The sequence below is a fragment of the Apostichopus japonicus genome, chromosome 19 (genome assembly GCF_037975245.1).
Source record: "Apostichopus japonicus isolate 1M-3 chromosome 19, ASM3797524v1, whole genome shotgun sequence".
In the NCBI taxonomy this organism is placed as follows: Eukaryota; Metazoa; Echinodermata; class Holothuroidea; order Aspidochirotida; family Stichopodidae; genus Apostichopus; species Apostichopus japonicus.
The window spans coordinates 22,837,769-22,853,850 of record NC_092579.1 but is presented as its reverse complement, the minus strand read 5'-3'; the positions used below and the strand labels follow the sequence as shown (position 1 = coordinate 22,853,850).

At 38.0% G+C, this 16,082-nt stretch overlaps 1 protein-coding gene across 1 annotated transcript; it reads left to right on the top strand.

Moving 5' to 3' along the window:
* Positions 1 to 783: 783 nt before the first annotated feature.
* On the top strand, positions 784 to 15,868 carry LOC139960244 (uncharacterized). The gene is made up of 4 exons (XM_071958448.1): positions 784 to 1,447; positions 2,554 to 3,125; positions 6,899 to 7,210; positions 14,786 to 15,868. Exons 2-4 carry the CDS (start codon positions 2,657 to 2,659, stop codon positions 15,559 to 15,561), a joined length of 1,557 nt encoding a protein of 518 aa, XP_071814549.1. The 5' UTR covers positions 784 to 1,447; positions 2,554 to 2,656; the 3' UTR covers positions 15,562 to 15,868.
* The last annotated feature ends 214 nt before the right edge of the window (positions 15,869 to 16,082 follow it).

The window sequence follows — 16,082 nt, the reverse complement described above, 5'->3', positions numbered from 1 at the left end:
TACGCAAACAGGTATATGGTGTTATGTCATAACAATATACTGAAAACAAAACGTTTTGATTGGCTATATTTTTCACTTTATTGTTTTGACATTGGATAAGGTTCCAATTATTGTGATGTAGACCTTATCCTATAAAACAATATTTTAAAATGTTTTTTTTTTTCTCTTCTCAATTTTGTAAGAAGAGCGTAAACAGCTCTGCCAGTGTGTATCTATATCATCGCACTTATTTTCTTCAAGTTCACTTTTCGCTATTTCATTTTTGGTAGCATATGTTAACGGTCTAAAACATATAAAGGTGAATGTTGTGCCCATAAAGTCATCCTTTAAAACTAAAACTCGTAGCATATGTAACCACTGGCACATACAAAATAATTCTGGCCGTTAGATAACATATTTTGTTCTTTAATAACAATATATTTTAACAATATGACAGACATCTTTGAACGCTAAACTAGCTTCAGCAAATAGTCAGGAATATTTGGGGGGCGGGGGGGGGGGGGGTTCGACAGTCCAACATATACCAACACGTCAGGAACTTTAATTTGTTGTTCTACAACTCGTTTAGCAAAAAAAAAGAAAAAATATCAAGCTTAAAAGTCAATTATATCTCGTGACTGAAGAGCATAATATTACGTTTAACTCTTTCGTTTTTCGTTGAATTAATATTCAACAGTTGTGCTAATACGCCGTTTTTGAACGAACTTTAACCGTCAATGTAAGTTTGTTTATATAGGACGTATGATTAAGACCTTTATTCAACACCTGTGCGTGGATTACATAACCGCGTACTTTAAGTCGCATTCCTATTTACGGTAACAATACATCATAACGGGAAGAGTTAAAAGTTGACATGATTCTCACTTCCTCAATAAGAGCCTCGTTGACATTGTTTTGAATCGCGAACCCCTGCATGGCAATGCAGGAACTGTCTCGGCGACCGTAATTCCTTCATTAGATGATGTAGGCTATATGGATTTGGAATCTTGACAAGATTGGATCGCCATTTTATTATCTGCCGTATATCAAAGAGAAAGTCTACCTCACCAATCACCGTATATACGCATGCAAACAGTGGATGATGCTCCTGCATGAACATCAATGTGTTTATTTACGTATATTTTATAGGTCCTTGTTGCGAGAGATGTTGTTTCTCTTATACTGTTTACAGGTTTTCAACACATAGCGATAGATGGATATACCTTTACATCGAAAAATTGAGTATACTTCAATTGCTCGGATCTTTCTTGGAAATAATCCTTGCTCTGTCTATAGAGATATTCTATAGCCTATACACGTCGGGGCTTGCCTCACTTGGATTGAACTAATTTTTGGAGACTAACGTGTTTTCACGATAAAGTTGCTATACTTTGGTAGGTTAACAATGCATCAGATAAACCTATCGATACACACCCTTTGGGGACAATACGACAATTAAGGCCTTGAGGTGAGTATTCCTATTTTGGTCTTAAATGTATCATAAGGATATGCATTACTAATGTTTACAACCTTCTGCTTCTTAAGCGAGGACGAATGCATATAGACTGTGAATATACTTGACTAGAAGTCTTTCGCCCGAAAGTATATTTGCTTGGTTTTGGCGTATAATTGGTATAAGCTAGATGCATGTCAATACCACCGGCCAAGGTAGTTTAATGCATAACTGTAATTGATTTCATTCATTCATACATTCATTCCTCTCGCTCATAAACATTCATTAATTTGTTTGTTTCTTGTTCATTCGTTTGTTTACTTATTTGATTGTTCATTTGATTGTTTGTTTGTTTCTAAACAAGTTTTATGCATGTTACGATTTAGGGGCCAATTCTGAAGAAGCAAGTTTCACTTCAAATAATGGAAGTAAAAGATTTGTTTATATATTTTTTTTATTTTTCCCCTGCTTATTTACAATTTGCTCTTTTACTTGTGTCATGTGACGAAATGTTGGAAACTGGATGGAAACATTTTCTCTAAGCTTATTTGATGGATTACGTAGGAGGGGTGGTGTCGGGGTCTTATAGCTTGGTCAATATATAGTGCGGAGTGTATAGCGGAGTGTATAGCCTAGTGGTTAACGCCGGCGTCTCCCAGTCATGAGATCCCCGGTTCGATTCCCCGCCGACAGCAATGTGTGTCGTCTGGCAAGGGTGTTGTTCAATAACAACTTCCTGACATGGACGTTAAATGAATGTGTGCCGAGAGATTGGCTTCGGTCAGCTTGCGAGTCTATAAGCCTCCATGGCTTCTTTCGCGAGTTCCTGCTTGCGGGAAGATCACATATACATACATACATACTTACATACAATATTGCAATCATATTTTGAGAAATATTTGCCGGAATTGTAAATTTATTGACCAAACCAAATTAATTCAAGCTGCTCCCTGATCCGTGGAAATGGTGTCCAATGTCATAGGTCGATGTCTTATGTTATGTTATAGGTTGACGTCTTTCATTCATTTAGCAATGCCACCAGCTTAAACAAGCACTAAATTGAATATGTTGAATAAGTCCTTAAAAAAAACTTTTATTGTTATTTCTTGTTGCATTTTTAGGTTCTCACTTCGCCGTTTGCAGACAAAACTAATCATTTTGAATGAAAGACTATTTAGGTAAAGTTAGCAGCGGACAGAGCAGTTTCGCGGAACTACTCACATTATGTCGACGACTCACGCAAAACAGGACTCCTCCGAAGAGGAAAGTTTGCTCCCTAGCAACAATAATAATGATACCTCCGTAAATTCGAATCGGAGGGTTCGAAGTTACGACTCTATAATTCGTTTGGCTAGTTACAGAAGGGAAGGGAAATGGCCCATCACGCTGTGGCTTGTTTTAACATTTCTCTGTGTTTTCTGGCACCGTCGGATTTTGAAGAAGAGAAAGTGCTACGTTTGTTATGTCACCTCGGTGACTCGTGGATGTGACAATCAGACCAATAGCCAGTCAATGTTACTCGATCCACTCTCTTTGGAATATGAATATGATGGCGAACTTTGGCAGAACGAAAATGACGGTAGAGAGCAAAGGACCATGGGTAATGACGAAGATGTCGAAGAATGTAGCGTTTGTAATGTAACGCTGTGGAATTATCATGGAGAACGGACACAATTTACCGATAAATCCACCGGTGAGTATATTGTTAGCAGGCGCGTAGCCAAGGGGGGCGAAGGGGCGACCACCCACCCCCCCCCCCGAGCATATTTTTTCTGTATGTTTTATGATACCGCTAGTAATTTCAAAAATAGAAAATGCTTAGATGCAACTTACAAGGCCTGGAAAGTGCCATTTCCTGCGATCTGGGAGGTATTTTCGGCCAAAATCTTTTGTACGCTTCCCGCCAACTTGTGGTGGCGCTACGCTTAGATAATTTGCAGAGCCATATACGGCTCTGATAGTTTGCCTACAGGTTCGCCCCTCCCTTGGCAAATTCCTGGCTACGCGCCTGATTGTTAGGTCCTTTGTACTGTTACCTGTTAATACTGCAGAGTTGATTCTTGTTCAGTGTATTGTTACTATGTGCTGTTAAGTTTATGCAGCATGTAGTATATATCACGGAGCACGCATGGAACATGTATGAAGCACGCATGGAGCGCATGTAAGGAGCACGCATGGAGCATGGGGTATCCATGGTGCAAGATGCATTTGGTATCAACCCTAGCTTCATAGTGACCAGCAGACCACCCCCCCCCCCCATCTCTCTCTCTCTCTCTCTCGATCGACAATAATTCAATGTTCCCTTCCAATTCTTTTACATGTACCATCAGCTGATCCTCCAAATTATTCCAGGAGATTTATAATGGGCTCAATTAGACCATTAGATGGCACAGTGAGGCATAATGCTTTGTCATTGAAAGTAGGCCTACAATGTATACTGCAAGGTTGGATATGACTGACTATTATTTGCCTACCTAGCATGTTGAAAGGAAGACAATAGTGACCTCTAAAACAACTTTTTGTGTTGGTGGTAATCAATGTGGGATATATATTTATGGAAACCTCTAGGTTTACGTATATGTTAGAATATTTTATTGAGGACGGTTATGATTTATGTCTCTCTGCAAAACGATGATTAATAATAATAACTTTGCAATTTTGCACACAAAAAAAATTGATTACTTCCTCCACACGAATACGTAGTGCGTCATATTGTTGCATAAAAAATGATTACTTATTAAAATGGCAACATGTCATTTTTTTACAACAAATTGACGAATTGTTCAATTGACATGACATGAGCATTTTAACCAAACTTCTACGATCCCAGGGCAGAAATTAACGCAGTTTCACCAGGGAGTTGTTTCCATTACAACTCCATGGTTTCACTATTTTCGAAACTAGTTCGCAGTTTCGAAGCCGATTACACGCATTATAGATAATGTAGTTTCAAATTTCACTGTGAAACTTGTTTAAGATCTGAAGATGGTTTCGGATGTACGATAACGTAGAAATGATCATAGAAAATAAAAAATGCATATCGTTGTTGAGTAACGCCTATCAATAATTTAAAAAAACGTGTCAATGCAGTGATGCCTGTAGTCAAGGCCCTTTGTTTACCGCACTTCTTGAAAGTTTTCATTTCTCTGAAGTAACATATATATAACAGTAATATATATATATATATATATATATATATATATATATATATATATATATATATAACAGTAATATATAAATATAGACATGTCTGATGGCGTGTGTTGGAAAGTTAAGAATATACACAAGAAAAAAAATGGAAAAAATGATACTTTCATTTCCAACTTTATTACTTAGAACGTTAAATAGGTAACAAAACATTTCGAGCGTTTACACGGCTCTTCTTCATCTTTATTTTGTTACCTATTTAACGTTCTAAGTAATAAAGTTGGAAATGAAAGTATCATTTTTTTCCATTTTTTTCTTGTGTATATATATATGTATATATATATATATATATATATATATATATATATATATATATATATATAAATATATATATATATATATTAATTTATCTGAAGTAACATATATATAACAGTAATATACAACAGTAATATATATATATATATATATATAACAGTAATATATATATACATACACACACACATAAATATATATGTATGTATGCATTTCCCTATATAAGTAGCTAGTGATTCTTTCGCATTTGCTGAGGCTATAGAAAAATGTACATCAGCAAACATTTAAATATATGTACTTTAAAATGCATTAATCATTTCCTTTATTGTTTTATTCTGAATAACATGACGTCCGACGCTGGATGTGGCTTTATAAATGTTAACATTATTAAGATCTGCACTTTTAGAAATGATTTCATCCGGAGGAAATGTTTGAATTAACAATTGTTCCTCATCGAAGGGAAAACGTAGAAACTTTTTGAAACATACATCCCATATCATCTTTACATTAATTTGACTAAGTCTCTGTGTACATGCCTAACAATCTCTATACAATAATCCAGCAGCCTATAACAAACATGTAATATTTAACACTGGAACCCAACCCCCCCCCCCCTTCCCTTTCATACCATTTCCTTTATTGTTTAATTTTGAATAACATGGATGTGGCTTTATAAATGTTAACATTATTAAGACCTACAATTTTAGAAATGGTTTCATCCGGAGGAAATATTTCAGTTAACAATTTTTCCTCATCGGTGACATAATTAAAAACTATTTGAAACATACATCCCATATCATTTTTTCATTAATTTGACTAAGTCTCTGTGTACATGCCTCAACATCTCTATACAATAACTCAGCAGCCTATAACAAACATGCAACATTTGACACTGGAAGACCCCCCCCTCCATGATCCCTTCCTTCTGTCTTCTGTAAACCCCCCCCCTTCCTGCATCTAAAAATCTGTAACATTCAGATACCTTGTTGCAATATATATGGAGACATTTCAAGCCCCCTTCATATACATGTCATGAAAATAGCCTGTACAAGGCGGGCACGTCCCATCGTTTCGGGAGAGGATTGATACTCCAACCTCTCCTCCCACTCCATCACCCCTCGACCCAACCCCCTCTTCCCTCCCTCCCCTCCCCCTCCTCCCCTTGCTCTTCACCTGTTAGTGCACTTATGTTATCTGTCCATCTCCATATGTCTGTCTGTCTATCTATCTGCTTGTCTATCTGTCTATCCTAACGAAAGTTGTCAAAGTTGTTGACCATGTTTCGGTGGAAGGGGTTTCATTAATGTTTACACATAGTAGACTGAATGTCGTTTGAGGTTATGGCCAGACCCTAACATGAACTCTTTTAAATGCTTCTCCTCCTTTGGGTTTTGATCTGATCTGAATGGAAATTGGTGGCACTGGTCGGTTCGTGAGGCGCCCAACAGTTGAACAAGGATGAAAGGTCGAAGATCGTTTAAGGGAAATAATCGTCTGAAAATGTTCAAGTTTCTTCAAACGGATCTCCTTCGTATGAAGTTAATCAAAGTTTGAACAAAGCTTGTAACAGTCACCAGTTGGTAGTGGGGTGATCTCAAATCGGGTTTTAATCTCTTTAAAATCTACGCAAAATAAGAATGTTTTTTGGGGGCAGTTTCTTTCGTGGTGCTTTTGAAACAGATTCTACATGTCACTTTTGTTAAAGCCAATTGAGCTACAGCATCGTTGATGTTCTAATTACAAGTCAACTTCACACTCAAATTCACAACCATCGCTACCCCACCCCACCCACCCACTCCAAACCTTCCTCCACCCTCCTGACCCCTCTAGACCCGCCCACCCAACCACGCCACCTCACCACACCACACCAGCCCCACCACACTACACTCCACCAATAATACACAGCCTCCCCTACCTCACCCTATCCCCACTCCCACTAACCCCCCCCCCCTCCCTCTTGCTCTCTCTCAGTACATTACTGACCATTTGTACTGTTTCTCTTTTCAGGTGGTTCTCTCTGGGTTTCTCGGTGCAGTAAATACATCTCACTCATCGTTCTCCTCTTAGCCATAGCCTCTATCCTCTATGATTTGGGTTATTACATAGACAGGATGTGGGGTCGCCAGAACAAGTTACTCCACTTCATCTCGTACAATGCATTTCTAGTCTGCCTCTCCATTTATCCTATGATGAATATCTGTTCAAAGTTTCGGAGCTTTTTCGGCAAGAAGGAAAACGTTTCCTTTCTGGACTGGGCAGGTTCCCTGAATGCGAGATTTATTATCAAGCGAATGCAGTTTATGAACCTCGCAGAAAAAGGTAAGAACTTTTGTCTTCTTTCTTCCCCCCCCCCCACCCCCCTCCCCCCAAATGACATGGTTGGCACTAAAAAATATTGGACGAAAAGTACATGTAAAGGTTGAGTTAAACCAGTTTGCGGTTGACGCTAATCCGTAATTGACGGGAATCTCAAATTAATTCCAGCCCATTGCATCTCAAGTTAAATATTATCCTATTATTTTGCTTTCTGATATTGCTACGAGGCCGCCCCTCCCCACCCCCCTCCCCTCATCACACACGCTACCTAACGAGATATCCTGCTACCATTCTTGTTATATCATGTGTATGTTGAATCCGCCCTCCCCCCCCCTCCCCCTGAGATGAAATCCTATCTATGCGCTTGACTTTCTCTACAATATTTCAAGTTCAAAGTACTTGTTGGACTATCCATGCAATGATTTAGCGGGTGGAACTCCCGAATAAACTGTTCAATTTGGGTAAAGTGACATTTATAACAATACCGTTAGAACGGTTTCAAGTGTTGGGAATGGGGCATATTGCAAAAGTACCTAAACTGACCGAACTGGTCGCGCACGAAACTTGCCCCATCACTGAAACTCTTTGCCCCTCCCCCTCAGCCCCTCCCACTCAGTCCCTCCCCCTCACCCCCCCCCCACCCTTCGATGGAAAAGTCTGGTTACACCACTGTAAATAGTTTATACCCTCGAGGAAGCTTAAAGTAATGTTGAAAACAACAAATTTACAATTTGATTTTTCTTCATTCACCCCGCAATTCATATAATTGAATATCTTGTCACTTTCTAACTCTATTTCTGTGATATGGGAAAACTTTTGATTTAACAATTTTAAAAAGGAATCTGACGAAATCAGTCACAAGTTCCTGGTGCAACTTTTTGACCCATTTTTGACCAGTCGGTAAACTCGTGACGGCTCTATTGTGTTTTTGAACAAAGTAGTGCAGATAATAGGGACACTGCATTGTCTCCAATAGCTAGGGATGGTTAGAAATCTGAAATGTATCTATAGGTACGGTATCTTCCCTATTAGCAAAGCATTACTTCATTTTATTTATGACGTTGATTGAATGGAATTAAACTTTACAGAAGAAGACCAATACAACACATTGTTCTCAGTCCAGTATATATTTCTATAACACTCTTTTCTTTCGTTTTTTCTTTTTTTGAGAAATGACACTTTAAACAGCTGAGGTTAATCAGTTAAAATGACTGGACTGTATAGTCTAATGCACAGCACACTGTAGAAACAGTTCCTCAGTTGCAACACATGACTTAATGGAAAGATATAACAATTCCACGGCCTCAAATGATAAGTTTACAAGTTTATTACAGATTTGTCACATGAAATAAGTGTTGAATGTCATCCCCAAAGATGCTGTGTAGTTGTTTTGAGTTTAAAAGAACACATTTTGGTTGAGTTATTCGAATTTAAAACCAATAAAAAATGATGTAAATCCGTTAACATTTATTTTAGGCCTGCACGGGGGGGGGGGGCTGACGTCATCCAGGCGCGTAGCGAAGGGGGCAGCTTCCCCCCTTGAGCATTTTTTTTTTTTTTTTTGTGTTTTTATGATATCGCTAATAATTTCAAAAGAGAAAATGCTAAGATGCAACTTACAAGGCCTGGGAAGTGCCATTTCCATGCAGCGATCTGGGAGGCATTTTCAGCCAAAATTTTCTTGTACGCTTCGCGCCAATTATGGTGGCGCTACGCTTAGATAGTTTGCAATGCCGTATCTACGGCTGTGATAGTTTGCCTGCAGTTTCGCTCCTCCCTTGGCAAATTCCTGGCTACGCGCCTGACGTCATCATCAAGTTAGGCTAAAGGAGCATTCAGAGGTTCATCATATTTAAAGATGAACAATCTTGAGCAAAAAAAAAACGAAAAAGATATAGAAACAGTTCCAGTACTAAGTTTTGCTTTCGTCTTTGTTGGTCTATACTATATCAAAACCTCTAAAATTCTGCCTAAAATTATCTTTTCTTAGTAATTTTTGTCAGTGAAACCATTTGGAGGTTTCTGTAATCATTACTGTAGTCATGCAGTCTGTTTGTGCTGCCTATGATTAAGTTGAGTAAGTTGAAAATGTGTCCATGTCCAACAATCACAACATTCACAACAGGCAAACTTTCATTTTTGCAGCATAAATCGAGTGTGACAGGGCGGGGGTTGGGGGCTGGGGGCTAAATATGATTTCGAGATCCTTCAGGGAAAAACACAATCCAAATGCAGATAACAAAATATTGGCGGGGACATTGGTAAGAGCTTAAAATATATGCTGAATGCGAGGGTGGGGAGGGGGGGGGGGCAAAGAGAGACAAGTTTCACAGATTGGAAGCAGTGTTAAAGGTGTTACAAAAACACAGAACGCAAAATAAGCAAGAGGGGAACAAGAAACCTTGTTCTGTTACGTGGATTCTCTAGATACAAAAAGAAGAAAACAAATTCGAGATTTATTTTCACGCGACAAATGTCATCACCTCTTTTACTTATCCTTGCTGAATATTGATTGGATAAATAAGACACTAAACGCTGATGACTGCATTGTTATCTTCACAATATTAATAGTCACTGCTTGCTTACGAAAACTTAAGTCTATTTTTAGAATGAGAAAACATCTACAAAAATGCCATATGTTTCCTCTGAGCGGAAATATGAGATGTGTGCTTTCACTTTCGGCAAATTACATAGCTCAAAGGAGGTAGGGTGGAGAGAGAAAGAGGGGGGTTGGGGGGAGGGGGTTGGTGTAATTTATAGAAATATACCAGACAGGAGCATACAGTTCTCAAACAGTTGAGTCGTGAAGTTTATATGATGTTACTTGGTATATGCTATATTGAAATATTTTTTCTACATATTTGTATTGATAGCCTTCCTCCGCACATCCAAGTTATGGGATTTTACAGTGAATATGAGTCGTCGTAATATGATTTTTCCTTTGCAGAGGGAATGCTGCGGTCTCCTATTAGTGGTGGGTGGTCCGAAGCCCGCAAACGTATATTTTACCTCGCTTGTCTTTCAATGACCTTATTTGTTGTATACGAAACCTCTGCTGCCCCACTCCCCCCCCCACACCGCCACCTCCACTCCCACCCCATTGCCCACTCTTACCTCATTGTAAACTATTGTCACGCAATAAGAAGTGTATGAGCCTCACTAAACCTACGACGACCATTATATATATATATATATATATATATATATATATATATATATATATATACATATACATATATCCAAATCGTTTCGTTCGTTTCGTTTTGAGATTGTTGAAATTTGTCACAATTTTACTTTCTACCCATAAATGACTTGAAGCAAACAGGCGAGAGGACGCAGCTGTACACTGAAAGCAAAATATTTGTGTTGTTGCCCTATACTTTATCTTTCACATTATTGTTCAGTGGATAGGCTTCCCTCTTTACCTATCGGAATGTGTATGGTTAACAGTATGTATACCAATAATAACAGTATGTCAGATGCAAACTAAATTTGAAGTAGAATATTGGATGTAACTTTTCAAGAAAAGTTTAAAAACCAAACTAAAAAATTGTCAGTGTGCTACTATTTTGTTTGCCTCAAGTTCACTTTCTTACAAATCATGTCAACCACAAAAAAAAAACTGGTGTCTGGAAAAACCATACGAAGGAAATGAATGCAAATTTGACCAGGATGCTTAGAATGGTTATCAGCCAGCCAGGGCTTTTCACCTGGACTGTGTCCAAGCCTGAAAGAGAAACAGGATTTGCCACATGTCTCTCTAAACATATACCATACAGCTACCGGCTTGAAAAAAAGAAAGTCTGCATTTGAAGCTAACTGTCTGTGGGGTTGTGGCGAGAGTAGGAGGTAGGAGGGGGGGGGGGTAGATTCTAGGATTTTTGTGGCATTGCAAGTTTGGCCGGCGGTTAAGGTTGATGTGCGAAACAAGTCTAAAATTATTTAAAATTGTGAAGTAAATCTTATAGAGTAATAATATAGCTATCGTGGATCGTGAATGTAGCGAGCCGTTGAAAGGAAAAATATAGGGAGAGGCGGGCTATCTATACCAAGGGCGTAGGAACCGGGGGGGCTGTGAAAAATGTGGAGGGGCGGAAGTATCATTCCGCGCCCCCGCTTCGCAAGTCAGAAAAACCCTTTTTCATTTCCAAATGAGAAAAAAAATCTCATTTGGAGCACCAAATTGCATCTAAGGCCAGGTGAAAATGCAAAATTATATACAAAATGGAGTGGGTGGGTTGAAGTGTGCTATATTGCACCAAATTGCATCTGAGGCCACCTAGAAATGCAAACAAATTCAAAAGGGGAGGGGGACACCCCCTCCCCTTAGATCCCTCCCCCAGGCCGGCCATCAGTCTTCAGCCCCCCCCCCCACTCAAAAGTACCTTCCTACGCCACTGATCTATACTGTTAACAGGGGTACCAAGTTAGTCCAGGTTGGACGGCGGATAGGTAGGGAAAGAGGGGAAGGTGGATCCACAGCTGTTGACAAAAAAATATATGTCATTTTCTCAAGGCAGAATTACTTATATACCCAACAGATTTGGTTGACACAGCATTATTATGGTTAGACATGCGTGCGTGGAAGTATGAGTGTGATACTTCCATGATTAACCGATACGTCTCCGATGATATCAATATGACATACTATATGCCGTCGTACTAAACAATGTTATATCTATTTCACTTTATTATTATCATATATTCTATCTCGAAGTATCTGTTTACGGATGTCAGACGACACTTTCCTTTTCGTGGTCTAGATTTAGTTGAACCAAACAATACACGTTATGTGCTGCTCCATTAATTAGTTGGCAGTGTATAATAACACTGTAATATTGTACATTTGATACATAAGTTGCAACGATGTCAACAAATCACAACGTGTTGTGTAAATTTTGTTTGTTATTGCATGAGCAAACGAAGAATTTGGGCTTGCAATAAGAGGTCTTTTATCGAAATATCTTGGTAAAACGTGAAAGAGAATTCCTGCCTACCATCCTTCAGATAAGATTTTTTCAAAGTTTGCATCAAAAACACAACTTGAAATACTCACGTCTAATGTCATATATATATATATATATATATATATATATATATATATCCCTATATATATATATATATATATATATATATATATCCCTATATATATATATATATACATATATATACATATATATATATATATATCTATATATATATATATACATATATATATATACACACATATATATTTGTTAATCGCATAAATATGATATATAGTTAACCCCTGGTCCCGGGCTATAAGCCCTAAACCCACCTCTCTCGTGAGCCCTATTTTCAGTGTCAGTACTGCTACGGAAATGTAAAGTGTATCTGCAGTCCATTGGATTATTATACATCTGCAGGCTGTCGAAGGGGCATGTAGGTCAAGCAAAAGAGATTCGTTAAACGTGCACTTAACGGATAAACCTTACAGGGATTATCGTATGCAACAATAAGTTACCGAATGTTAATTCTGCCACACAAAAGAAACACTAAATCATAAATAACGTATTACGAACTTATTTTAAGGGTGAGTAAACTGTCACATAGATATACTTTGATAAATGAGATACAATTCCAACCTTCATCTCCAGCGTTATATATGACAGAGATCATTGTGAAGAACAACCACCCCTCCCCCCCCCCCTCTCACCCCAAAAAAAAACACATCAGCTAAATGAAATCATGCTCGGTTTGGGAAGATATTTTACAGCTTCAAAGTCGTGTCGGAGCTGCCATTTTGCAAAATCTGTGATGTCATAGCGCCACTAATTGGATCTGAAACCCTTGTACTTTCACGTATCTTTTTTATATTTTCAATGATGACGGTGTTGAACCTGAAACCAAATGTCAATAGTTGGTCATGTTAAGAGCTTCAATATTTTAGATCCATGGAGTATTTACAAAACCCTTATCTCCATTACAGTAAAATAAATATCGTAATAAATACAGAGGAAAAAACATTTAAAAAAATCCAAGCACAAGTGGCTAGATGACGTCATATTTAGACTTGATCAAGTCGTTGGCTTTGTGTGCGAAGAAACGATAAATCTGTGTTGTGAAATGGAATAAGATATTGTTTTGTGCTGACATATTTTTTGGGAGTTGTGCATGACAGTTATCTCTGTCACATACACAGATGATGATTGTTGGGTTTTTGTCTCCTTCAAGGTACTTGTTTATCACGTGGAATTTTTATTATGGGCACAAGAAACAATTACACACAAATACATTTAAATTTACTCGTTTATTTGAAATAAAACTTTGAACACTGCCAATAATTTAGATTATGATAAATTGTTATGGAAACGGGGGAATTCAATTTTTAACGAGAATGCTCCTTTAATGTTATAATATTTGTCCAGTAGCATTTGGTAAAGAGTTCACATGACATTTCTATATTGTTTTAAAGAAAGACGAAGAAACAGAAACAGAAAAACTAATTGAGAGTTCAAAGACAGTTTATATAGTTTTAAAGTTGTCACATGTCTTTTAGAAAGGCATAATTATCGATTTATACAGGCTGTCCATTTTGCCAAAAAAAAGACGGGGAAAAAAATAAGACTAAATAGTTGGACGATGTTTAACATCGCATCATATATGTTCATAGATAAATATTATATTTGACTTATAAAGAAGAACGGCAAAATATTTGTTAAAGAGTTTATGTTTTGTTTAATCGAGCAATTATAATTTTCTGTTTTTGTCTATATACCTCTGTTATTTTGGTCCGTGTTTGTACGGCCGGTAAATAAAATCTTGTAAATTGTGTTTGGTACACCATTCGGCCAACAAAAAAATATGTATCATATAAAAATTAATATATATTTTATGGTGGCTTAATAGGGAAATAGGAAAGAAAATAATTTGAGTTAAAAAGTCACAACTTTGAGATTTTGGGACACTTATTTTTTTTTTTCGTATGTCCCGATTAAGCCATTGTAATATTCGCCATTCGCTCGGCGTCTGCTTAATGTACGGCTTGTTAGTGTACCACATTGAGTTGAAGAAGCCTATTGTCTTTGGTAGAGATCAATCTGTATGCTGAATACAAGATAAGTTTTCCATCTCGGTCATCAGCTGCCAAATGTGATTTTCATACTATAGAAAATTTGAACCTTACAAGATGAATTTCACTACTGTATACAGCACGAAGCAAATTAAAATGAATTTCACTACTGTATACAGCACGAAGCAAATTATGACGTCATACGCCATTTATGGTAGCCAAGGACGGCTCTAGTCACACACTACCACACACTACAGCATTACATGATAAAGCATTTTTACTGTATCAAATTGTGACGTCACACACGCAGACGATGCATTACACTATCGTCTGCATCATATCCACCAATCAAAATCCTGACGTACGTCCAAAACGACCTATCACCTCGAAAATATCGAGAACACACAATCACGCTGTAATGTTAGATGAATTCACACTAGGTCCCATGTGTAGGCCTAAATCTTAAATAATTGGGTCAAATGTGTCGCTCATTATCAGAAATTCGTTATATTTAAAAATAATGTCTTGTATTTTTCCACATGCAGGTCTTCCTGGAAAAGTATTCTTCACGATTTGTCTCTGTTGGCCGCTTTGCAACTCTGGATATCGCGTCTTCGTCTACTTTTATATACTACGCGCCAGATGTCCACTGGACTTTCACGCCAAGTTCTCCATGTGGCCGTGCGGGATTCTATTAGTATGGTGGGGCTGTTTCATTTATCTCGTTTACGTCATGAGGTTATCCTTCCAGAGACAGTTCATGCTCACATTGTCCTTTATCAGGGAACACGAAGGTGACCTCGACACTTGCCGGAATTGTCTCAGTCAGGTGGTTATCGACTTTAACTCTTTTCGCAAATTAGCCGTCATATACATGGGTGCGATGGTGCCAGTCACTGTCCTCGGTATCACCTCCAACGTCACTTGGCAGTACCGTCTATCGGGTACAGATGAAGAAAGCGAGAATGCGTTAGTGGAGCGAAGTATCGACATTTTAATCTGGTCGAATATCATTATGTTCATTGTGTTGAGTCTCATCGCTCTCGGGGGCCTCGATTTGAACTATATCTGGGATCATTTCGCGGCTAACGTTGTACAGACGCAGACTGCTCGTCACTGTCGATTTTGGCAAAGGCTATTAAGCCATGTGCGAGTTATGGGCGGTGAACAGTCGGTGATAAGTCTGACTTTGGTGTGGTCGGTCATTGGATTCTACATGGGCCTACATTTCGGTGATGAACAAGATGTCCATTATGGCGTGGACAAGTGTCATGAACAAAATATAACACAACCCACACTAATGGTAGATTACATACAGTAACATACTGACGTCACAGAGGTTAGTTTTTTGTTGGGATGTCACGATTAGCTAATGAAGTGAACATGCATGACTTCGCACCTGAAAGCGAATGTTCAAGTATATACTTATCGATGTTTACAGCTCAACGGAACAAAACATAGTGACGACAAAACTAAAACAAAAACATATGACAAAAGCCAAGTATTCACTCAAGGTAATTTAAGATGTTCTCATCTCAAATGTTGTAACGTGAACTTGTTCGTTAAAGATAATCATAGTATAAACAGAAAGTGACTTTGTCTTCAGTATCAGTTAGGAAAGAAAGCAGTTAAGAAATCAAAGAAATTTGGTAACCCATGGTGACGAATAGTTGATTGTGACCAATCAAAACAAACAAAATGGCAATTGCCATTTGTGAAATCTTCTGAAACTACTAGTCAGTTAAATTATGACGTTAATTACTCAACTACCTATGCTACTCGAATTCATTTACCCAGTCGCTCCTTACACCAATTTACCAATATCGTAATAGGTGTGGCTTA

What these genes read in the sequence shown, in the direction of transcription:
- LOC139960244 (XM_071958448.1), top strand. Translation starts at nt 2,657, where the DNA reads ATGTCGACGACTCACGCAAAACAGGACTCCTCCGAAGAGGAAAGTTTG. An exon ending in ATTTACCGATAAATCCACCG is followed by an intron (nt 3,126 to 6,898) that starts GTGAGTATATTG and finishes TTCTCTTTTCAG; the next exon opens with GTGGTTCTCTCTGGGTTTCT. An exon ending in TATGAACCTCGCAGAAAAAG is followed by an intron (nt 7,211 to 14,785) that starts GTAAGAACTTTT and finishes TTCCACATGCAG; the next exon opens with GTCTTCCTGGAAAAGTATTC.